At 34.9% G+C, this 26220-nt stretch overlaps 1 protein-coding gene across 16 annotated transcripts in view; it reads right to left on the bottom strand.

Moving 5' to 3' along the window:
- Positions 1–26220, bottom strand: part of FOXP2 (forkhead box P2) — a 572585-nt gene that overhangs the window by 148894 nt on the left and 397471 nt on the right. For 14 of the 16 annotated variants that reach the window (XM_047694958.1, XM_047694957.1, XM_047694956.1 and 11 more), the window contains one exon: positions 5217–5306. In XM_047694958.1, coding sequence (XP_047550914.1) covers positions 5217–5306 — 90 coding nt within the window. Of the gene's footprint in view, positions 1–1520; positions 1579–5216; positions 5307–26220 lie in introns of all 16 variants that reach the window. The other 2 variants (XM_047694970.1, XM_047694971.1) reach the window with 1 other exon arrangement.

Raw genomic sequence — 26220 nt, 5'->3', positions numbered from 1 at the left:
CAAAGTCCTACTAACTGATTAAAAGCAAGGTGGGCTTCAGACTCAAAACACGTGTTCTTTTTCCTACATGCCATGATTAGATCATACACAAGTTTTCCACATAATAATACTTAGCAGTGATAGACTGGACATCCTAGAGCCTCTTCCACAGGGTGTCAGCCTTGAGCAGCTGGCTACAGGGGGCAACATCACAATATTTTGGGAAAGATTTTGTTCTATAACATTCTTGTAAAACTGCCTATTTCATGCTGCCTTTTACGAAATGTTCTCTACTCTAATGGGAAAATCAGAACTATACAAGGCATAATCAGTCCTTGTGAATAGTTTTTAAGTTAAAGTTTTAAAAATTTATAATTTATGATATCAAAACAATGTATTAGAGATAACGCTTAACTTTTTGATACACAGGAAATATAAATACCAAAAATCTTAAAAAGCTACTATTAAATTGTCTGCATCACAGTACATGGCCCTACTTAAACCATACTGCAAATTTCTTTATTATGTTACTTTCAGTTTTTGAAACAAAACATGTTTTAGCTTCTAATTCTTACATACTAGAAATCAGAAATTACGTTGAAGAGGAAATATTTGATAGTATTCTTTACCAGTGTATGCATGAACTTTTATAATTTCCTAAACATATTTATCAATGTCTAATTCTAGACCTACAATTAGTATTTTCTCCTAGGATATATATTTCATTATTCATATTTTATATCTTATTCTTGATTTTTTCCTAGAACATGAAATTTTAGAAGTGCTGATCAGTTTACTGCAGAATTTGTTTTGTCAGCAGATGTTAATTTTAGCATTTTGAACTGAAGAAGTAGAGAAAGGTAGAAATTTGCTAAATTGTATCATATCACAACATATTTTAATGTAGACTATCAAAGTAAATACATAGGTAAAATAATTCTTCGTGTAGTTTATATTTCTCCTAAAATTAATTTATAAAACTAGTTCAAGGCATTAAATAGAACAAAGTTTCCCCAGATAATGATAAATGATACTTGCACAGTGGTTTCCATGTATATGGGATTTAATACTTTGATTCCAAAACATTATTTTTGGCTATGGTATGTTAATTAAAAAGTGTTTTGTAACCGAAAACAAACAAACAAACAATCATACTCCTTAACTCTTAAGTTAAAACCCAGCAAGAAACAGCTATTCCTGAAAAATTAAGATGCCTATAACTTACTTGAAAAAAAAAAATCTGTAAGCACAGATTATAATATTTTGCTGATCAGTTCCCCCAAGGCCTTTATTTTCAAAAATGTTGAGTGGCTTCCTTAAACTTATGTAACTAGTTTGTGGCAGAGTCAGAATAAGACCCCTAAGTTTAATTCACTTTTGCTTTTTATTCTTTCAATCTTCAACTATTTAACACAGTTATTTTTAAAAAGTTTAATTACCTATTAGAAAAGAGAACCTTAGATTTTTAACCTACAATGAAGGAAGTGATTACAATACTATATACTAATATTCATCTAAGATAGCAAAGCAATGTCATTTACCTTAAATTTACGTCTCTGCTCTGCACAGCTGTTGAAGAACCACAAGTCTGTCTCATGGCTGTAAATGTAACAAGAACAATAATGCGACCAATTTTCATACCTAAACTAAATTAAGTAGATTTGTCATAGGCTAGAAAACTGATAATGTATCTTACAAAAAAAATTTAAAATTTATAGATTATGGAAGTGTGCATGTATGTATATGCATATGCAAATGTGTGTCTCTGTGTACATGTGTGTTATTAAATAGAGTAAAAGCAATTTAATCTGGAAATTAGTTTCATGAAATTGAAAGCATTACTTATTCTCTTTGGCTAACTTTTCTTTTTACAGACCACTATGGGGATACCAAGTTTAGGAAGTGTTAGGAATAGATATTAATAAGTATCAGAAATCAAAATAAGAGGCTGTCTTCAGCTGTTATAGTATGTTTTCTGGTGTACAAAGTAAGCATGTAAAGAAGAAACATCTGGTAATGTTTAGGTTGATATCAGCTCCCATTTGCATCACAATCTTTATATATTATTCATCAATATGTCATTAATCAATGTACCTACTGATTGAACCTATTCAACTGGTGTTTTATGTAATGAATAGAAAATGTAAACATGTTTCAAATACATATATTCAGATACCTGTACATGAAAGTGAAATTACTATACAATCGATACTCAAGCTTGTCAGATGTGATTTTTTCTTTCCATTTTTGTATTAGATAGGCTAATATCTATGCCATCTGTAGCACAAAACCCTGAAAAAATGTAAATGAGAAAGTAATAGATAAATACTAGTTCGCTAGAAATAGACCCTACCATGTCACACTTCAAATCTGGCTACCTCTTCTCAACATTTAAAAGAAATCAGTTGAGTGTAACAAGACCTAATATTGTTCTTGTGACTTGAGCCATCAAAACAGATTTTTAAAAAATTGTATTTTTTCAAACTTTATGAAATAGTTCTCCATCAAAACTATATTTTAAAACAAAAAATGCATACTCTCCTTTGGTCCTCCAAAAACGTGTTATGCCTGAAAAAGCACAAATCACCATGATCTATTATCAGCACCAAATACCTAGCCTTTGCAAGTGCAGATTTTGAAACATGTTCAATTATCTTTATGAATTTTAAGAAATAATCTACACCAACTCTATTTTTCAAAGATTGGTTAAACTCTTAATTAAACAGAAAAAGAACCAGACTGTGAGAAAATCGTAAAAGTTTTAAAGTGTTAATTTCATACTAAATGGTTAAAATTTTTAACAAAAATATTCAACCTGTTTCTTTAACATAAGTGGTAATAGTGCATGCAACTCACATTGAATAGCATTTGCGGATGCAAGGATAAGCATTTCCTAATATTCTCATTTAACAGCATATGTAAACTACTATAAAAGGCTACTAGGTTTTAAACACAATCCCAGTAATGCTTATAGTTGCTAAACTTATCAAATATCAAATACTATGAAATACTAAAACTTTAGGCTCACATTATATTAATAGCAGTGTATATTTTAGTAAACAGCTAAGTCTTCATTCATTATTTCTAAATCCTCATTCATAAAAACCAATTGTTCGTTCCTATGACATTTTGGCATTAGACCTGATTAAAATACAAGATAATGAAAAATGCTATAGTTTTATAATTTATACAATGGAGATATATTAATATTAATATGCATCATAAAACACTAAATATAAGTGACACAAGAAAAGTCTTTGTAGCAATGTTTAGCACCTGAAATTGTTAAAAGGTATTTAAATTCCTTTCAATCACCCTTTCACAATATAAATAACAAAACTGAGGACTTCTGCTCAAAATTTTATTTATACATCTGGTACATGAGCAACAATTTCTGATTTTAGAGTCATTAATATTCCTACATTATATGTATTATCTAAGAAAAAGTATGTATATTTTAGTTAAACAAAGTATCAAATCTTGCCTTCCAATACAACAATAACAACCAAAAAAAAAAAAAAAAAAAAAGACAAAAAAAGAAAGAAAAACTAAAGCCCAGCCATTCTTTCCAGAGATGCCCTGGTAACCAGCAATAAAGAAATTTCTACTGGACTTAGCTTTGGGGAGGAAGGAACAACTATTTTGTCTACTTTGTCAGAGACATGTTAAAACAGAAGTAGGACAATATGTATATAGAGTTTTTCCAAAAGTCGAAACAATAAACTCCTACCTTTGGCTTATGCAGCCAGCATCTAAGCCCCCTTTGCTATACCAACAACAGTGCAAAATTTCCCTCTGAAGCCACAGTGAGGGAAACATTTCATTTGCTATCTTCTGTGACTTCTATGCAAATTTTTCTCTGTCATGCAAATGTATGGAGAGGCTGTCTTGGAATTAGACAATTCCAATGGAAAGACTCCAATCACTGGCATTACTTGGGGAGAGATGATGGTGAGGAAAGTGTGTCACCATAAAATTACTGATTAGTTTAAACAAAAGAGTGTGACATTTATTTAAAAAAAAAAAAAAAAAAAGAATCTTAAACTCAGGCTGTTTCAATACAACTTTTGCAACCATGTCAGACATTTGAACTTTAGACTATTGGAACACATCCCCTCTCCACAAGTCCTCCTTCTTCCCACCCACCTCCCACAAATGGGTTTGTTCCCAAGAATACATATTCTCATCTCAAATTTGTCTAGGGACCAAAAATTTAATCCAGTTTTTACAGAATAAGTAGTTTCTGGATTGTGTAGATCAGTAGCCTGTAATTCTGTCATACATACTAAGCTTCAGGAGGCCATCATATATAAGACTTGGTTACTAACCTCTAGGAGTACACCTGAAAATGAAAATAGACAGCTAGGCCATTAAAAAAAAAATCCAAGATTATTTTGGTAAAATAAAGAAACAAGAAAGATGTTTACTTTTTTTCAAACTAAGCTTGCCTTATTAGACATGTACATAGAACATGATGCAGGAAAAAACACTGCTTATCTTTCAACAGAGCTGATAAACATTTTGAAAGATGTTTTATGTAACCTCAGATTCTACCTTCCAAACATTTAATAATTACACCCTAAAAATGTTTCTTCCCCCCAAACAACGTCCTACTTACTCTGGGTAAGATTACGTAAAACAATGGTTATATTACATAACAAAAAGTTACTTTAAAGGACATACATACTATCAGTTTCACAGGACAAACATAGTGAATAAGGACAACAAACTCCAGAATGTGTTTTTATAACTGTAGCAACAGCAATAACTCCTTGGCAAACTCAAACAGTTTTTTTGGCAACTCTGGAGGTTTTCTGCATTTGTCACTTGGATACAACTGTGGAGGGTTGTCTAAGACTGCTTTGTCTCCTTCCACACCATCTTACTATGACTTTGCTAGTAAAGAAATTTCACATTTTACTTTAACTTGTTTGTGAATAAAATTCTGTTAAAATCCCACAAGTGAGTCTTATACAAAACTTTTCATGCCTACGTTTACCAAATGTGGTTTTTTATATAATTTTTATAATAAGTGACCTTGTAGACTTCTGAAATCTATGGGAATAGAAATTTTGTTTTCCTTTCAAGAAGATAAAATAAGCTCTCTCTTTGAATTAAAATTACTGACATATACAAATGTAAAAATTTTCTGGATATAGACAACTGGGTCTGCACATTTGTTATCATTATGAGCATCTTTTAAAATAAGATCCCAAGGACAAGAATGCTTTACTAACCTGCAGTGGTCTCTGTTTATCACTGCTCTTAGGAGATTTCAATCCACTTGTTTGCTGCTGTAAGAGAAGTTGTCTTGCTGCTTGGAGAGCCTAGAAGTAAAAAGGGAGCAATATCTAAATACTTTGTTGACAGGTAAATTGATTATCAATAACTAATTACTGCTTGGTTAATAGTAAAATACTTCAATGTATGAGAACCCCTTTCCCATCCTCCTTTCTAGAAAGAATTATCAAAGCTCTTCTAATGTGAGATAAAAATTCCACATATCACACATATACAACTTTACTTAAAGTCATGGTGATACATGTAATCCTGCAGGAAATAAAGTTAATTTGTTTAAAGTGCTTAAAGAGGAAAAAATCATAAACTGCATCAATAACCTCATTTCCACAAGGAACTTGTCTTTGAGTGTTCAACTAAAATGCCCACTCCCTTTTAAATTATCATTCAATTTGCATTTTCATATTACAATTTTGAAGCAAAAGCAGTAGACTTCAAGTGTTACCGGAAGCTGTAATTAAATTTGACAAATCAACATCAGATTATCTTGAAAGTGAATTAATAAGGATTTTCACTAAAGATTAAAAACACTTTTTTTTGTACTTACAATTCAAGGGGAAACCTCTCCTTTGACAAAATAAAGTGCAGTTTTAATGCCAAATAAAATTGAGTGGTTTTCATTTGCATTCTTAGCAAAATCAGAGAACAAAGAAATTACCACTCAACCAATCAGGTTTGTTTCTATGTGTGACAGAATACCAATCAAAATAGAAGATGTTTTCATTTATTTTTATGTTTTCTTTTTCCCCATTCAGGAAAATAAAACTTAACATAAGAAATTAATGTAAGCGTTTCTTTTACAGGAGGAGGGACAGCTTGATGAGTGTATTATATAAACATATAAAATGAATGCCATAAAAAATACATATTGAGATGTTATAAAAGCAGCAGTGTAAACTGAAGGAAAAAAAAACTTTTTAACAGCTTCTACTTTGCAAGCTCATTTTTTTCTCTCAATAACTGAGTTCAATGAACACTAAAGATGAAATTTTTCAGCATATACGATTAAAATAAATCATTGCCCTCCTCTGTTTTTCAGTGTTTTAGAATACGAGGTAAATTCTTCACGATGGGAGAAATATCTTAGATCAATATTCTACTATAATAATTGAGATTCCAAGCTGATAAAAAGTACAATTTTGATTGGAATCAATGATCTGGTTTTTAAGAGAGTTTCTAGTATCCATGACAACAGTTGCTTTGACAAGATGTGCATATGGCATTACACTGCCAGCTGGTGTGAACAATGTTTGAACTACTGCATTGAGATGCTGTGCAAACAGAAAAAGTTGCCACGTCTTAACCCTCAGGGAAGGCAGTCATCCCCTGATCAATTATGAAAAGACAGAGAGAGGGCTGCTACAGTCTGGCTCCAAGCAAGTTTTCTGAGAAGGCAGGCAGACATAGAAACCAGAGTAAACACACTGAAGGCACTAGCACCGTCCCCTAACAACACTGATTTGTCTTCCCGGAGCAGGATCTGGCATAGTTTGTAAAGCACACTTCTTACATTGGGAGACACACTCACTCACAGCAATCTTTTGTGTTTTTTTTTTCAATTTTTCAAGTAATTAACAACCTAAGTGTTTCTAAGGATGACACACAGGCAATTTTATTAGAAAGTTCACTTTGAAAAAAAAAAGGAAGACCAAATAAAAAATTCCACAAATACTCTAGTGTCGCAAAACTTAGTTTAAAATATTTCAGTTACTATTCTAAATAATACTGCTCTCCTTTTTTACTTGCAACCTATGAAATAACTCCAAATGACATTTTTCAAGTGGAAATTACTATAGTGTGACTTAGGCTGTGTTGTGTCTATGTGAAACTCTCAAAAAAAAAAAATCAGTCATCTATTTCCACCTTCAATGCCAAAATCCACTCAAATTTTGCCTAATTTTTTTCACAAGATTGTTTTTTTCCCTTTGAGTTCTTTAGTTTATTTTGTATACATGGAGACTTAGTTAGTTTATATTTAATTCTGTAGCCATTTATTATTCTTAAAGGACTCTAATGAGCACAGTTCTGAATCTTGAAATCATGAATGGCTGGGACTGAAAGCACTCTTAGAAATCATCTCCTCTGATGCTCTCAGTTTAGCAAATGAGAATAATGAGGTCTAGAGTATCAAGTGTTTTGTTCAAGGTCTCCTGCTTCCAGGCCAGAGTGCCATACTGTTTCTGTTCCATCAAAGAAACCATTAGATGACAATGAGTAAAACTCTAGTAAAGGAGACGCATGGCACCATGATGAATTATTTTCACCCGCAAAGAGAGAATATTCATTCATCAAAACCTAAAGGAAAAACTACAATATAATCTTTCTATGTTTGAATTTGTAAGTGTTTGACTGGAACAACTACCACCGAACGTACATTGTTTTTGTGGCTAAGTGTTCCTGCCGTCCTTGACTTGGGTTTCACCATGTACTCTACCAATACCTGGTGGAACTCTAAACTCTTATAACACTCTGATCATCTGATCAGTTATCACAAACAAACTGAAAATTCTAGAGCTAGACACAAGCCTTACCAATTGTTTAGCCTAGGCTCCAAATCCTATAGACAAGTAACTGAAGAAGCGATACGATGATAATTTGATTAAAGTCCAAAGCAGTAGCACAGTTTGGTCAAAATTTCTGGCTCTTGTTTCCCAAGCCTAGGGACCTATTCATTTTATCACCCTGCATGATGTTCATTTGGCTCAACCCAAACAAGTAATCCAATGGAATCTGTAACACCCAGTGGCTATAGAAAGACACTGGAAAATTAGATCTATTACATCTGCAGCTCACCAAAATTTCACTGGACAAAAGCATGCATGTACAGTGTTTCTAAAGGAGTAGTAATTATAATGGAGTATGACCAATGGCCAGTTAAAGTTTTAAAGTACCTTGGTTTCCATAGACATTTAGAGAAATCTTTAAAAATAGTCCAGGATCATCTTTCAATACAAATTCTTATGAAAAAGGACCACTTGCCTATCTCAGCATTCTTTTAGTAGCAGTGGAGACTGCAATAGTAAACATAGAGGTGGGAAGACAAAAAACAACTCCACGAGATCAGGATGATTTAAAACTCTCAGGCAGGAATCTTTGGCAGTTTGTGTTCTCAATACAGGCATCACGTGGCATTTTTATCCCCAGTACTCTGAATACCATTTTAGGCCTGAATTTCAATAAACAATTGCTCAGAGACGTTTAGTTCATCTTTGTAATTTATTATTGTAGCGATGCAAAAGATGAAAGATTATGAGATAAGGTACTTTCATCAATAGAAGGTGTTAGGTGTCAAATTACATAAAATATTAATTTGAAAATCACTTGCCCACTTCAATTGGTAAATAGAAAAGATAAATTCCAGGGCCAGGCATTAAGTTCTATGAACTGTTTATATGCTCTCGCTCTGCAAAAACAAAACAAAACAGAAAAAAACTTGGAACAAAAGGCAAGAGATGTTTACAAAATCTCTTTTAATAATGACTGAGTGTGATTCTGGTGAACAACAAGAAAGAGGTTTCTAAGGCAGCCAAACCATATTTAGTTTCCAAAAACACATTTGTTTTGAATTAAGAGTGCACTTTACTTAATGAAGTGACCTAATTTTAGTAAAGTTAAAAAAAATTAAGGTAGGACATTTTAAAAATTAGAATCAGATTAAATTAAAATATCTTGAAAAGATGAATAAAAATCTTTGTAATAGATTAAAGATATACTTTTTGTTAGACTGCAGAGGTGTATGGGAATGTGCAAGTTTTTCAGAACTCGGTGCATCTTGCTTTAAAAAATGTGTTACATTTTATGTTAACTAACTGGAATTTAAATAAAAACTTGAAAAATATTTATGGAAAACACCATTCCTAATAGTTAGTGTCTAATTTCAAATAAATGAAAATTCTGCAAGAAAAACAAAAGTTCACATCACCCTTCCACAACATAGTAACTTTATGCTACCTATGGTTCTCATAGTGCGGAGGTCATTATGAGAATTAAGAGTAAAAAAGCTTTGTAACCTGTCAGATCAATACTGTTTTCTTCTTGAAGAACACTGAAAACTTTCACCATGACTGTAATTGTTTGAGAATAGCTTAGAAACACCCAGTGAAACAAAAAATGTTGAGTATTCTAATGTTTATAAATAACTTTTTTTTTTCCAAGTAAATATATGTATATTTTGGGAGAAAACAGACATCACTCATATCTCTCCCCATAAAAATAGGAATGCTTAACCTATCAGCCTGTTGCATTTGAGACATTAAAATGAAAAATGACATCTACACCCATTAATATCTTCAATGTATAAACAGCACAGCATGACACATTCTTGAGAGCTGAAGGCTACAAAATCTCTCTGAAACATAAATAACAAAGCACTCAGAAGCATATTTGATGTTGATATTCATCTCTGAGAAAAACACTGCTGCCTAGGCTTCTTATGAAAATAGATGCAGCCCAAATGGATCTCCTGTAATTGGTTTCAGATAGCGAGGTCAGAAGAAATATGATACAAGAAACGATTATGTGGAACAGGCAAAACAAGAATGTTTACACAGGCACTCCCTAGTTATACTGACAAGGGGTGTATACTTTGCAGATAACCAGAACCAAAAAAAAAAAAAAAAAAAAAAAAATTGCCAGCAGGACAATCAGAATTTTGCTCCTCATACTCACGTTTTAACCTTTAACTTATAATGTCTTTAACATGTTACTTTGAATACTGAACATAAAAATAAGTTTTCAAACAGAATTTCATTGTCTAATTATTTTCCCAATATGGTTGATAAAAAGCGTATTCGGATCCTTCCACAAAGGATATGAATTCCTATTCTGTTTGGCTTTTCTTCGCATTATGTTCCCACTAAAGAGAATATACTGATAAATGTAATCTGAAGTCTCATAATGCTATTTAATAGAAGAAAATTAATCATCTAATTGTCATATCCTATTTTCAAACAGCAATCTATCAGAGTGAAATTATGCATCTGTAGCTATTGACCTTTCATTTTATCACGGCTGATCCATAATTAGACTAAGTTTGTTGGGAAAAAAAGCTAATTGCTAAAAAATATTTTTTTACAATAATTGTTTTTTTTTGTGTGTGTGTATGTGTTTTGTTTTTTGTTCCACAGTATTTCTCACATAAAGTTAAAGAATAAATGTGTGGATATATTGTGTTCATAGCGTGGACTACTAGGGGAGTCAAACTGAGAAGCTAAGATCTTTTACTTCATGGTACTATAATAAGAGTGAGTAATTCATTAAAAGTATCCTATTTACCAACCAAATGTCAGGCTGTTTGGCTCAGCATTCATGATGTAAGTTCAAAGGAAGGCAAGAGAGGTACTGAATAAGTGATGGAACGGATTCTTAAGTCATCCTCAGAAGTTCTAACAAAATTCTCAAGGTTCAGATACAAACCCAATATTCAGTATCTTTCAGGACAGCTCCAAACTCCCAGATAAGCTCAGAGACCCTTCCACAAAATAAGCCTGTGAATTAATGGTAACTAATGGCTAAGACAGGTTTTGTTTTTTCAGGTCTAGAGTCATATATTCAGTTTAATGGGATGAACACATTCTCTTCCTTAGAGCTGGCATTCCATAGTCTACAGTAAATAATACTAAGCAGCCTGGTATTCATATTTCTATTTTCTTTCTTATTCTGCTGCTAATAATAATGAATTGCTACTGGAACCCATAAAGAACATTAAAATAATCTATAGCAATACAAATGCAATTCCTGTTCACAAATTAAGGAATTCTGTCTAACTTCAAAAGTCCCAAGTATGAAAGGTAAAGAGGAATTGGAACTAATTTTATTAAAATTGTTAAATTTGAAATTTTTACAATATTTCTTTATTATGGTACATGTTCCAGGAACTACAATGGTTTATGGGCATTCTCTCAGTTATTTTTTTTTCTGCTATAAAATATTTTATTATTTTTCCAAACATACTTTGGATTTAGTTTTTATTTCTCACATAACCACCGTTGCTTTTTTTCTTCATTATGAGGCCAATAACCATCTTTAGTTTGGATATGGACTGAAGACCTATTACTGCTACATTGTTATACTGTCAACTAGCACACTAGATATTAACTAAAAATACATACTACTAAATTATAGTATAATATCTGAAAGTAAACCATTATTTGAATCCTGTATCCTTATTTCCTCCTCAATTTAATAATAAAATTGCAAAAGAGATAGAATTTAGGAAAGTATTTGCAAGAATAAAATATATCAAAAATTACTTGTCATTAAACAATTTTTTACAAGTTTGTTCTATGTACCAAGCAAAGAACTAAACACTATACACTTGTGGAAGAAGGAGGTAGGTGATGCGACATTGTTTTTACCTTCAAAGATTTTGTGTCTAATAAGAAACATTTGGTTTAAAGTCAAAAGGTCATAAAAATGTTTTTAAAACATTTCAGGGGTTCATAAGTTGAAGAAATTATTTTCAGTTGGGAAGCTCACATAAATTTTTATGGGGATATAAACTGGGATGAACTTACAGACAAATAGTTCATCTTGTAAAGGTGAGAGAACATGGTCACACCAAGTAGAGGCAAAGAATATGTGGGATCATACACACTGAAGAGTAACTAATCTTGGGTAAAGCATGTGCTTAGTTTAGGAGCTAGTTACACATCATGAGAAAGTGGGCTGGAGCTAATTAATGGACATAACTCAACACTCAATGGAAAAAAGTCTCCAGATTATCTATATATAATATCTCCATATAGATATTATTTAGAAGGTAAAGGCAGATGTTGCTAAATCTGCAAACGATGAGATAAGCCTGACAATATTGAGGTCCTGTTGTGAAGAACAGATGAGAAGTGATGGAGAGAATGAGGAAAGATAAAAGCGTGAGGTAGAAAGACCAGCTAAAAGGGACGTGCAACTGTCCAAATGTGAGACAACAAGAACTCCTTTAATTAAAACTGAGCATCACAAGAGGTCCTGTCAAAGTGGAATGGCAGGATTTAGTAACTGGGCATGGAGTAAGGGATTCTGGGAGGGGGTAAATGATGACTTCAAAATTTTAAGTCAAGAGTAACTGGGAGAATAGCTATTCCACTGCTGGAAATGGGGAACTTAGATTAAGAAACACAGGCTTTAGAGAAAAGATGATGCTATTTACCTGATGGCAGGATAACTGGAAGATTTCTTTGGTATATACCAATAACACAGAGCTCTAGGTTCAGAGTGACTGGGCTGAAAACAGATACCCCAAAGTAAGATATTAGACAGCATTTAGGACAAAGGGAAGTATTAGATTGCTGGTGAAGAGTAAAAAGAGGGGGAAGATCCAGACTTAGAGAACATCTACATTTTGTTTAGAGGTGAGAAAGCAAAAAGGAAGACAATGCACAGCAACAGAAGTTGAAAGACTTCTAGAAAATGTTGAACATGGAATAACCATGTGACTCAGAGATTCCACTCCTAGGTATATACCCAAGAGAAATGAAGACATATGTCCATACAAACAGTTGAACATGAATGTTCATAGCAGCTTTACTCTTAATAACCAAAAGATGGAAACAGCCCACATGTCCATCAACTGATGAATGGATAAAGAAAATGTGGTCTATCCATATTATAGACTATTACTCAGCCATAAAATGGAATGAAATATTGACAGATTCCATAACATGGATGAACCTTGAGAACATTATGCTAAGTGAAAGAAGTCAGTCACAAAGACCACACATTGCACGAATCACTTATATGAAATACTCAGAAAAGGCAAAAACCGTAGAGACAAAATCGATGAGTGGCTGCCAGAAGCCAGAGGGAGGAGATAAAACACATTGACCGCTAATGAGTAGGGGGTTTCTTTTTAGGGGGGGTGTGAAAATAGTTGGGAATCAGATAGTAGTAATGGTTGTACAACCTTGTGAATGTACTAAAACCCACTGAATATATAATTTAAAAGAATAAATTTTATAGTATGTAAATTACACCTCATTAAAACTTATATATTTAAATAAAAGAATTATGTTAATTATATCTCAATAAAGCTGGGAAAAATAGAAAATAGCAAAAACAAACAAACAAAAAAACCAAAAAAGAATTATGAAGGGAGAAGATGAGTGGGTTCTCAAACCCCAAAACTCAGACGCTAAGGATTAATGAAAGATCTTGTTGATCTGATAATTTGCATGTGACCTATAGGACAGCAGCTCCCACAGGATACTGAAGTATAAATTAGGCTGCAGGGAATTAGAGGGGAAAATACGCCCATGAGTGCAAACAATTCTTTTGATAAGTCTGCAAAGACCAAAATAAAAGGGAACTCTATAGTTTGAGAGGTTGTGCGTGTTTGTGTGTTTTAAAGACAGTTTGCTAATAAGCTAAGAGGGAGAAACAGAAGCTGTAAGAAGAGAACTGAGAACATCACTGGAGGGGCTGTCAAGGGGCAAACCAAGGAGCAGGAACAGGTGACAGCCCCGTGGGGAGAAGGAACACATCCTCCTCTGAGACAAGCTGAAGAGAAGGGAGGACAGGTGACTTTGCCAGGCAGAGGTAGGGAGAAAAGAGTTCATGCTGAATAGTCTTAATTAATTCAGACAGTAAGAAAGGGCAGTTATGTACTGAGTAGGAGAGAAAGACTGGAATTGCTGAGGAAACAAAACTGAGAAAGCTCTGTTCTCTCCCATTGCTCTGAGAAAAATACAGCTGGTAGAGTAAAAACTGGCATTTAAAATGTTGTTAGAGAAGGAAATGTACTTCCACAGACACTGATGACATACAGATATACGGAGGTCTTCTGAAATGTTGCCTCCATAACTAAATAAAGAACTACTTACTTTTCCACTGCTCTAATTTGGGATCATCACTACTCAGAGTCTTTTTATACTTTTAACGTGGCCATGGGGCCTGGCACCTCCAATTATATCAAGTAAAAGCTGAAGAGTCACTTAGAATATGTGCTATGTTATTGTGCATTCTGAGAACTGGTTGTCTTTAGTTTTTTTTTTTTTTTTTTAAGATTTTATTTATTTATTTGAGAGAGAGACAGTGAGAGAGAGCATGAGCGAGGAGGAGGTCAGAGGGAGAAGCAGACTCCCCATGGAGCTGGGAGCCCGATGTGGGACTCGATCCTGAAACCCCGGGATCATGACCTGAGCCTAAGACAGTCGTCCAACCAACTGAGCCACCCAGGTGTCCCTGTCTTTAGTTTTTAAAAGACAGCAAAATAAAATACATCTGTGATGCTGATACCACTGGGACCATGGACTATTCCAAAGTTTCTCTTTGCAACTCGGAGAGAAATATGATGTCATGGTATTGACTAGATTTCAGAAGACATTCTTTGGCCTTTTATTAGTTGATAAATTTGGACTACCAAATCACACTGGGCATTCATTTTCTTGTCTATTAGATGCAGTTAATAATATTTACTTTTGCCCATAAGTGATTTGTGAAATCAGAGAAGATAATGCATTTGAAGGTATTTTATTTATTTTTATTTTTTTTTTAAGATTTTATTTATTTATCTGACAGAGAGAAATCACAAGTAGGCAGAGAAGCAGGCAGAGAGAGAGGAGGAAGCAGGCTCCCTGCTGAGCAGAGAGCCCGACACAGGGCTCGATCCCAGGACCCTGAGATCATGACCTGAGCCGAAGGCAGCGGCTTAACCCACTGAGCCACCCAGGCGCCCCTGGTATTTTAAAAGCTAAAGTAATATTATTTCAAGTGGAGACTTTTGAAATTATGTAATTCCTCCGGTGGATATTAGCTCTTCTATGTGTATTTACTGGTCAGTGGAGGCTGACTACTGATTTTTAGTTTCATGAAGATTGCTCAGTAGGTATGTGCACTTTTTTTTAAAGATTTTGTTTATTTATTTGACAGAGACCACAAGTAGGCAGAGAGGCAGACAGAGAGAGAGAGAGAGAGGGGGGAAGCAGGCTCCCTGCTGAGCAGAGAGCCCAATGCGGGGCTCGATCCCAGAACGCTGGGATCATGACCAGAGCAGAAAGCAGAGGCTTTAACCCACTGAGCCACCCAGGTGCCCCAGGTACGTGCATTTTAACTAACAGGACTGGCATATAGTAATTCCTGAAAGTTCACCTCAATATTTAGTTCTCCTATTCAGTAGAAAAATATCCCACTGGGTAGGAAAAGTATCTTAACAGTTCCATGCGCTATCATATTTTGCAAAGTTGTATTTTAACCTCTGCTGAGGCTGAAAGGATTTTTATCTTTGCATAAACTGGTGAGCTACACCCCTCCCCTCTCCCAGATCCACTTCACCACTGCTATGGGATCACCTGGCCTCAAGAATCTTTTTAAATGGTAGGAAAGATAAAATATATTCAATATAACCACACTGCAATGCAGAAATGTGCTGCACGCCATTAAAGGGTACAAAAAATGGCTATGGGAGGTTCAGCAAAACAAAAAGGGAAAACAAGATTTAATGCTTGGTCAGTGCTCATTATCTGCCAGCTATCATTCTAAATCCTTGCACATACTATCTCATTTCATCCTCAAAACAACCTCCTTTATTACAGAAGTGTGAACTGCAGCTCAGAGTCGTTAGGTTATATGTTCAAACTGGTTCACATACTCTTGAAATGGTGTCAGAGATCTGAATGACCATCTGGCTACCTTTGAAGCTAACGGCTTTTCCACAAGGGGTAGTGAGGAAGAGTGTATCATTCAAGAGACTTTTGTTTGATAAAACAGATATAAGTAAAAAAAACTGGGCATAAGGAGGACAAAATGAATTTGCGTCATTAACAACATTGCTAGTTATGTTAACTAGAACAATAAAGAATTCCAAGATCCTATTCATGTTGGTTTTTTTTTTTCCCCTTATTCTTCATGAGGAGAACTAGACACACAAGCTTAGATACTATCCTTAAAAGATGGTGTCTTTGAAGTTATTAAACACTTGATTCATGATGGCGGTTACAAACAAAAAGTAGTATTAAAGTGAAAATATTTCAATAACCATCTTCTACCCAACCAGACACAAAACAGTAATATCTGCTAACAGGCATTAAATAAGCTGTACTATGTTCTGTTGGATTTAGAAGCAGGATTGCCAGATAAAATAGGGGATGCCCAGTTAAATTTGCAGTTATTTGTATTTTTACTTGTTAAATTTCACAATTCTAGTAACAAAAGTCTTTCAGAATATGTTGCCAAGACATGGGTGGTTTTTTTTGTTTTTGTTTTTTGTTTGTTTGTTTGTTTGTTTTAATATGGAGTGTTTTAAATTTAAAGGTAATTTTTTTTTTTTTTTTTGGAGAGAGAAAGTATGTGTGGGAGTGTTGGGGCATGGGCAGGCAGAGGTAGTGGGAGACAGAGAATGTTAAGCAGTCTTAAGCAGTCTCCATGCTGGGTGTGGGACTCTATCTCACAACCTTGAGATCATAACCTGAGTTGAAATCAAGAGTTGGATGCTTGACTGAGTCACCCAGGCGCCCCTAAAGGTAAATTCTATTCATTTCAATAGTGGAAATCTTTTTTCAGTCCTAGTGAGTAAATGATGTCATCTTAGCCATATTTTATATGTGAGTCAGGGAGTGACTAGGGGGCTTGGGCTGCTTTCCTGTGAGAAGGAATATTCACGGGGCCACAAATGCATAGTGAAAGGAGGAGGTAGTCCACTCCAAAGGAAAAGTAAGTGCGTCAGTTTTTGGACAAGCCAGACCAAGAAAAGCAGAGGGGAAGTTTCTTTTAGAGTTCATATTCTACCCTCCTGTAATTGAGACACAGATGAGAAAAATGCAAAACTCTGGCTCTCTATTCACCCTCCCTGCAGCAAGGATGAGGCTCAGTAGCCAGGAACCCTGAGGCAAAGATTATGACCCTGCTTGGCACAGAGGCGAGGAAATGCTAGAGCCCATCTGAAGGAAAGAGCCCTGAGGCAGAGAGTCTCTGCCTACTTAACCCAGAAGCTAACTAGGCCAGTCCCAGAGGAGGAAGAGATAGTGAGAGCAAAACCATCTGAGAAGGGAGAGGCCTTGATTTTTTCAGGTGCAGACACAGTGGGCTGAGAACCACTCAAGGAAAGCCCTTAAAGCTAAAATTAGAGTGTTCTTAGAAACGAAATGGCAGAGTAGCCAAAGAGGCCTCAGAAATTCCAAATTCTAAACCCAGCACCCTTTCCAGGTTTCTAAATGACCTCATGCCCATCAGTGATGAGCTTTGAATACCTTCCTTCTTCCCAAGCAGTTTATAATTTACTAGTTCAGGGCAATCTAAAGAGAAAAACATAAAACTCAGAAGAGAATTGACAAACAACTGCCGATTCGGCACTGCGTTACTCAAAACATACCCAATGAGTGGGAGAAGGAATACATTTATAGTAAGATCACAGAACTTTGTTGTTTTCAGGCTATGTTATTCACAGTGTAAATTATGGAGCACAGGTATGCCTTTGTAATATAGTTTGAAGCAAATTCCCAAAGATTAGATTTTAGAGATCTTGGACAAACTCTCCTGAGAGCAACCCAGGGTGTTTCCATTTTGTGGTCCAGCTATCAGAGTCCAGGTCAGGTTATCTCCAGCATATGAAGTGGCAGATTGTGGCAATTACGTATAAGGTACAACCAAGTGTTCTTTTGAAGAAAATAAAATGTAAACTAATGGTGGTAATAAGCATCACCTTAGTACATCAAGAGCTATGCTTCTAGGTGATTTTTATGGAGTCTTCTGGGCTTTTGGCCTAAAAATCTTCTTAAGCTCTGAGTTTTTAAAATTTAACTCTATCAAAAAGGTTAAAATATTTTTCTGATTTAAAAATCATTCCTGGGGCGCCTGGGTGGCTCAGTGGTTAAAGTTTCTGCCTTCGGCTTAGGTCATGATCCCAGGGTCCTGGGATCGAGCCCCGCATTGGGCTCTCTGCTCAGCAGGGAGCCTGCCTCCTCCTCTCTCTCTCTTTCTGTCTCTCTGCCTGCCTCTCTGCCTACTTGGGATCTGTCTGTCAAATAAATAAATAAAAACCTTTAAAAATCATTCCTTATATTTAATTCTCTATAATATGACTCTTAGAAAATTTGTAATAAATAAAAAATTATAATAGCCACTCAGAAAATAGTGTCCCTGGGAAGAAATCAACAGTTTAAGAAGTAGACGATAGGAGGGCCCAGAAAGGTTTTTTGTTTTTGGGAAATGTCTTGATAAGAAACGAAGTTCCTAGAGGCGACTATCCCTCTACTATTTCATTTTCACTCTTTATTTAGCTTATTTCCTTTACCACCAAGAGACTAAGACTAGAAAGAAACTAAAAAAAAAGTTTCTCCCTTCCTTGTCAGTTCTTCTAGCAACCCGTGGTCCATGGCCCACTTATTTATTTCCTTCCGCTACAAAATGCTTTATTGTTTCCATCCGATCCATGACTTGGGGGAGGACTCCGTGGTGGTTAAAAAGCTACGAGGGGGCTGCAGGGAGAGGCTGAGCCACAAGCTGCAGCACCAGTGGGATGCCAGAGGGGCCCCTTAAAGGCTCCTGGGCTTCAGAGGCACCTAGTCAAGCTTGAGAATGAACCCTTCTCTTTATTTATTTATTATTTTAAAAGATTTTATTTAGGGGCGCCTGGGTGGCTCAGTGGGTTAAGCCGCTGCCTTCGGCTCAGGTCATGATCTCAGGGTCCTGGGATCGAGCCCCGCATCGGGCTCTCTGCTCAGCAGGGAGCCTGCTTCCTCCTCTCTCTCTGCCTGCTTGTGATCTCTCTCTGTCAAATGAATAAATAAAATCTTTAAAAAAAAAAAAAAAGATTTTATTTATTTATTTATTTCAAGTGCACACTGGGAGAGGGGCAGAGGAAGCGAGAGAGAAAAGCAGACTCCATGCTGAGCATGGAGCCTGAAGTGGGGCTTGATCCCAGGGCCCTGAGCAAAAATCAAGAGTCTAACGCTTAACTGACTGAGCCACCCATGTGCCCCTGATGGTGAGCCTCTTGAGGAGTATCTCCCCAGTCCAACCTGGGGAGGCCCACTTTTTGAAGATATACATAAAATCCAACTCCCGGGAGTAAGTCTGTACATCCTGCATTAGCACAAGTGACATTTTTATTAAAAAAAAAAAAAAAAAAAAATCTCAAGTCACGTGATACTTCTACTTGTTAGGTGGGTATGCTTATTTACCCTTAGTGTCTAGCACTATAAGCTCCTTAAGGAGTATACTTGTTTCTAAAGAATCTCTATGTCCCCAAGAATGTGCAACACAGTAGCCTGCACCTATGGACCCAAAAGATACTTCATTGAAAACTGTTTCTTTTTAGACATTTCTCAACTTGTAAAGCACACAGAGAGTTTAGCTAGTTCCGGATATTTGAGAAGTAACTTGTACACTAACAGAGGAAACTTAGGGTTTCCTCTAGGAATAGTCACTGTGCCCACTTGCACATGGTAAGTGCTCTTCAACCTTTACACTGATGACTCTGGATGATACACTGGTGATCTACCATGACACAGAAATTAACATAAATAAGATATCTTTCCCTTTATTGAGTCATATTAAAATTTTTTATCCATGGCTTTTCTACAGTATATTATCTCTTTCATTATTTTTTTTTTAATAGTCACAATCCAAAAATTACTACGGATTGTCAGAAAAACTTTGCCTCATTTTCTTCAGTTAGAATCTTTCGATTATTTTAGGCATTGGCCTAGAAAAATAATCCAACATGTGGATATTGTCATTATTCAGTTTAAGAATTTGTTTACTAAAAATATATTTTTCAAACTTTTCCAGATTCAGTTATGTACCAAATTAGTTTTATTAAGACATTTTTAATATTTACTAATACCCAATATACACCTAAAGACATACTCTATGTGAAAAAATAACTTATTTAGGCAAAGGCAATATAGTTGTTTTGAATTAAAAATGAGAAAAATTCAAATTCACCAAAGCACATACTAGTTTCAATTCTTAAAAAAACTCTTCATTTAGCATAATTCCCTTCCAATAGATATTTACACTTTTTTAGTTTTGGCAATTATCAGTAACACTGAAATGAACTTCCTTGTAATTCTGCCTTGAAATTCTTTCAAAAGTTTAATTTTGCGGTCAAGCCATCTTCAGATATTGCATTTTGGCACACATTACCATAATGCTTCCCCAGAATGGCTGTATCCATTTGCAATCCCACCAGTGGATGAGATTGCCTATTCCACAAGACTCAAAAATACTGTGCATTATCACTCCCTTTTAGCCTTTTTTACAAACAGGCAAAACTATTTCATTTCAATTTACTTTTCTTCCCTTATTAGAAATCGATGTTTTTAAAAAATATACATCTACAAAATGTAGGTATTTTTGTATTCTCACTTAAAATTAGTGGATTGGGTGAGCCCTTGTAGCTGATATCTCACTCATTCAACTGATATTTTCCCCCAGTTTTTTAAGATACAATGGACATACAGCACTGTGTCAGTTTAAGCTGTATAGCATAATGACTTGAATCATATATACTGTAAAATGATTATCACAATCAGTTTAGTTAACATCTATCATTTCACAGAGATACAAAAAAAGGAAACAGTTTTTCTCCTTCTGATGAGAACACTTAGGATTTACTCTCATCACAACTTTCAAACTGAAAGTTTGAACTTTTTGATCTCCTTCATCCAATCCTCCCACCCCCAGCCCCTGGTAATCTGATCTCCTTTTTTGAGTTTGGTTGTTTTAATTTTTTTTAGATTCCACATATAAGTGAGTTCTTGACTTACTCCACTTAGTATAATCTTAAGGTTCAACCATGTTGTTGCAAATGGCAGGATTTCCTTTTTTTTTTTTTTTTAATTTTTAATGGCTGAATCATGTTGCATTTCAACTAACATTTTTAAAGCCCTTACTCTTCGTTAGTTAGATACCAGAGATGTAAATGTGGGCAAGACAGGCAACGTTCCTGTCCTCTCAGAGTTTGCAATTTAATCACTAACAAGGAAACAATTACCAAATAGTGTTATTTGTAGCCCCCCCCCCTTTTTTTTTTATTATGTTGCATTATGACAGAGGTCACTAAACTTTGCTGGTCGTGTTCTGACTTTAAAACTAATTATCCACGGTATGGCAAATGATAATAGTGTGAGGAAGAACTCTTCATTAAAAATGTAAAAATTCTACATAGGGTGAACTCCATGTGGCTGATAATTAAGAAGGAGGATGATATTTTGAATCATAAAAAGGTAATATAATTGTATTCCAGAAGCAGTTTTTTTGGTAAGGTAAGAGACAAAACTTTTAGAAAGCAAATAACCCATAGAATTGGTAAGGATCTAGTCACCTAATCCTGTGACAGAGAGTATGCTAGTTTCTTTCAAAAGTGGTTTCCGTTCTTTAACCCATAAAGCTTCTGCCCAAAGGAATAGCTGTTTCACCATACATTTTTAAGAAAAATGCTTTCCAATTTAATGTTTCTCCTCTTAATTAATCATTTGGCTTGTAATCAGAAAGGAAGCATATGAAAGAATGCTTATTGAAAGATGGATAGTTAAACTGGAAATTAAAACTTTATTTCTGAGGGTCACACGGGGAAGATGCTTTGCAATCTTGGAGAAATCCCAGTCGGCCTTTGCTCAAAATGGCACTCTTCTCCCAATGTCTCAAAAGATATTAAGCCTCTCATAGAAGGGGGATTTTGTTGCCCCCCGCAAAGGCTTCTTATGATTGCAGAATGATCTATTTAAGAACTGCACACTTTCTCATGGAGGACACATTTTGGCACTCTCTTGTAATTATCTTCATTTACATAACTGGCACCTAACAGGCCACTCAGCAGAGTGGAACAATAAGCCGTGCTTGCTCTGATCATCTTTATGTTGAAGTTAAGCCATTACACTGAATCCTGAGACATGCTATTGTGAGGTCCCCTGGCATTTCCACTGCTATCATTCGTCTGTTGTTATAGGAGAATGTTCACTGCCAGAATCCTCTGGCAGAAACTCAATTTCTGAGTCCAATACTAATTCATTACAAAGTCTGCAACAGCTGGGACACTGGTATACACAAATGAGGCATTCTGAAATTTGAGGACAAATCCAAAATACACACTCAGGACCTTCCTTGTGATTCCACAGCCATGGAAATAGCTGTTAAAAAAAAAAAAAAAAAAAAAAGAATCCTGTCAACATCTCATCCTGCCAACACCAAATTAGACCCTTGCGATTTGAACCTCTATGGTAGTGCCACCTCCCTGCTCTTCTTTTATTAAGAACTGTTTTAAAGGTCTCAGCTTTGTCATGTTTAACAGGCCTTGGAAACATGGGGCTGAGGCATGCAATGTAGAGGATACTGGAAAGGACTCCTTGAGTACACCTATCCAAAGGACAGCCACCATTCTGTGAAATAAAAAGGTGCTCCAAAGGTGACTTGGATAATAGGCACCAGGGAAGAACCGTGGGCAGAGCAGAAGCACAGAACAAAGTAAGAAGGGTGACAGCGATTGGAAACAATGACAAAGAGCAAGAGAATAGCTTAAGATTCTTTTGTTTTTAATGGCTATTTAAGAATGTTATCAGGTTAACAACCAAAGTGGTAACACTACCAAAATTTTCACTTCCTCACAACTTACTAGACTCTTTGGGTTAAAATGATGGTCCTGTTTTATGGAACTCTTAGAAAGCTACCTTTATTATACTGTGGTATGTGTATAACATTTCACAGACATGTGTCGTTTCCACTAAGTTAATCAATTTCTACTTGAGAAAAAGATATAAATAATTCCTATCCAAGGAAAATGAAGACATTTAAATTTCACAAATTTCACTGAATATTATCTAATGTACACTTAACTTACAAATATTACATGAAGCATTGATCCTTTGTATAAAAATTGAAATAATACTTCAAAATACACTTTCAAATTTCTTTTGTAATTCTATATACACTAGTATGAAAAAGAAAAAACATTACATACAGATATACAAACATAATAGAGGTTCTTTCCATGGGTTACCTGAAAGTGTTTTTTAAAGTCTACTAAAATGGTAAAATTTGTATGCAGGTGTGGCCACAATGCCATAAATATATTCATATATTAGAAATAAACCCTAGCAATTTGAGCCTTATCTCGCTTTAAAATAGGAAATCGCTTGTCATTTGTTATATGCCCTTTGTTGACGATCTATAAGAAAACGTAATTTAACACTGAATATTTCCAATGAACATTTGAACCAAAAAACTCTCTTACATCAGATTCTAAAATTTAGGACTCTTTAGTTGAACTTTACCCTGAAGCAGGAATGGTTTGCTCTGCAGATTTATGTTTAAATTGGACTTCAGAAAGACTGAGAGAAATACTGAAAAACAAGCACTTCATACAAAAATTGTGTTATAAAAACTGCAAATCATGCTAAATTCTCATTTCAATTCACTAAGGACATCTACTATAATGGTTCCCTCCCCAGATGGTCATCAGAATCACACAGGAGGCTATTTTATAAAGAGAAATTCTTGGACTCCACTCCCAAAGATTCTCATTTAATTAGGTTTGAGGTGGGATCTGAGAATGTCAATTTTTTAAAAGCTCCCTAAGTGATTCTTGATGACTAGCCAAATCTGAGGACTACTGCTCTTCTAGGTAAAATTTTGATAACCTTAGTAATTATAGTATAACTATTACTACCATTATTATTCAATATAATGATATCATAATGCATTACACAAGGCATGGGAAATGAGAAGACCTCCCCTAACCATTCACTGGTTCCATTTCCACCATATTTTACTCATTACTGACAGTACTATGGCAGAATCAAACATTTTAAAGCTAAAAAAAAAAAAAAAAAAAAGACTTGGAAAATGTTACATTAAATCCCTTCATGCGGTACTATGGAAGTAGGCCTAGAGAGGTTAAGTAATTTACCAAAGTCATAAAGTTTTTAAATAGTATTAGACTCTAAGCATTCCAGGTTTTTCTTTTATTTTTCTCACTCTACCACCAATTTTAAAGTTGTACACATAAAAATAAAATTAAGACTTTTAAATAATTGATTATCCTATATTCCCTCCAGTTTCCAGCAGATGACATCCCTTCTTCCAAATCCTATTCCTTATCCACTCCACTCTCCCTGGAGAACCCTATCAGAAAGCACTGGGAAAGCCTTTGGCCGGCTCTCCTCATTCATGCTTTGAGAAACTTCTCCCTGTGCTTCCATGGGAATTATTGTATGGAGCCACTTCTATCTGACTCCCCTACTGTCAGGTCCAGAGGGCATCAGAGATTTGGACTCAAGCAAAAGGATTCAGACTCTATTAATATTATTTTAGTTATATTATAGTTAAAAAAGCTTTTGAGAGTTGGTGTGAGATCATATACAACATTGTTTCTATGGGAACAGGAATTCCTGTTTCTAAACAACAGGCTCAGAAATGATTGTGTGCAATAAAACCTATTAGTAAATTGGGGACAGCCTGTTAGTTCATCTTAGTTAATGAAAGCATTCATAAACACGCTTCTCACATATTAAAGCTGTGCCTTTCTGTTCACTTTGAAAAGGTCTTGCAATGATGCAGATTGGAGAAGCCCATAAACAGGCAACAGAACATGGTTTCAAACAAGTATGAAGCCAATGATGACTTATATTGAAAAAGACAGACAGACCTGTGCAACTGAAGCAAATAATTCATTATATGTTAATAAAAACACTTTATAATAAATAAATAAATAAATAAATAAAAAGAAAAGAAAAAAAACAAGAATACCCAAATTCAAACAAAATCAAATTCTTAAGATATAATAGAACAATTTCTAGGCAATAAATTAATAAATAATATATAATTAGCATTTAACTGTAATTTATTCTGCTAGTTTACCATTTACTTTTTGTTGTTGTTTTTAAAGGGTTTATTTGTAGGGAGCAAAAACAGTGCTTTATGCGATATTACTGAAAATTACTGAAAGGACAGATTATAAAAATAAAACATATGCGAAGCAAATGATTATGCACCATAAAATTTTAGCCATTAAACATAACCTCAGATTTACAGAAAAGGATAGTTTACTTTCATGAGAAAATAATGTAAGCAAAAATTAGTTGGAAATACCACAGTGGAATATTCTTCTTTAATGTTACTAATGAATTATGAATTTAATGTACCATTAGTAAGAACAAATTATTTTGTAGCATAACTGTCTAGCCATCAACCCCTGAAGTTTAACTTCTCCTCTATTGCATTCTAGTATATGTCCTAAGGCAAGTTTTCTGATAAATTCTCCTCTAAAGATCTGGCTGGTCTTTGGTTCTCCCCTGAATTTATTCCTCCCCCCACCACCCCCACATACTCATTGATGCAAAAGCTTTCTGTAGCAGGATTCTTTCTTTGATTCATATCTTTTTTCATTGCACTAGCACACAACCAGTTTGTATCAAGAGACACAGAGAAATGTCAGTATGTATTTTTTAAAGTGCCCTTTATTCTATCTTTATATCCATTTGGTTCAAAAGATTATACATTTGTCTATGGAAACTCTTTAACTTGAGGAAAAGTTTGAAATTATAAAATCAACCTTGTAAGTTATGAATATGCAAAATGAGTGCTTTCACAGAGGCAAAAGTTAAGTCTGAACTACATTATTGTTCCTATCTTTTTCTTATCATCCTATTTTCATTCGCTATCCACTTCTAGACCATTTCTTCTGTTTTTCTTTACCAAGCTTTAAACTTGTCATAGTCATACAGACACTAACTGGATAGAACAGATATTGGCCTTTATGAATTTAGTTATAAAAACAGAATAACACATTGATAAAAAATGAAAACCCAATGTCTTCATCAAGAACCACTACAGTTTAATTGCATTGAGGTAAAAATTCTGTTTCATCTCATTCATCAGGTCTTGTTGGAACACTTTTTATCTTTTTCAAGGACTTTATTTATTTGAAAGAGAGACACTGTGTGTGTATTTGTGTGCGCACGTGTGCGCGCAGGCACAGTGTGGAGGGATAGGGGCAGACGGACAAACAGACTG

Source organism: Lutra lutra, chromosome 11 (assembly GCF_902655055.1).
Source record: "Lutra lutra chromosome 11, mLutLut1.2, whole genome shotgun sequence".
Taxonomy (NCBI): domain Eukaryota; kingdom Metazoa; phylum Chordata; class Mammalia; order Carnivora; family Mustelidae; genus Lutra; species Lutra lutra.
The sequence above is the reverse complement of the archived record's forward strand: the minus strand, read 5'-3'. Positions and strand labels throughout refer to the sequence as shown.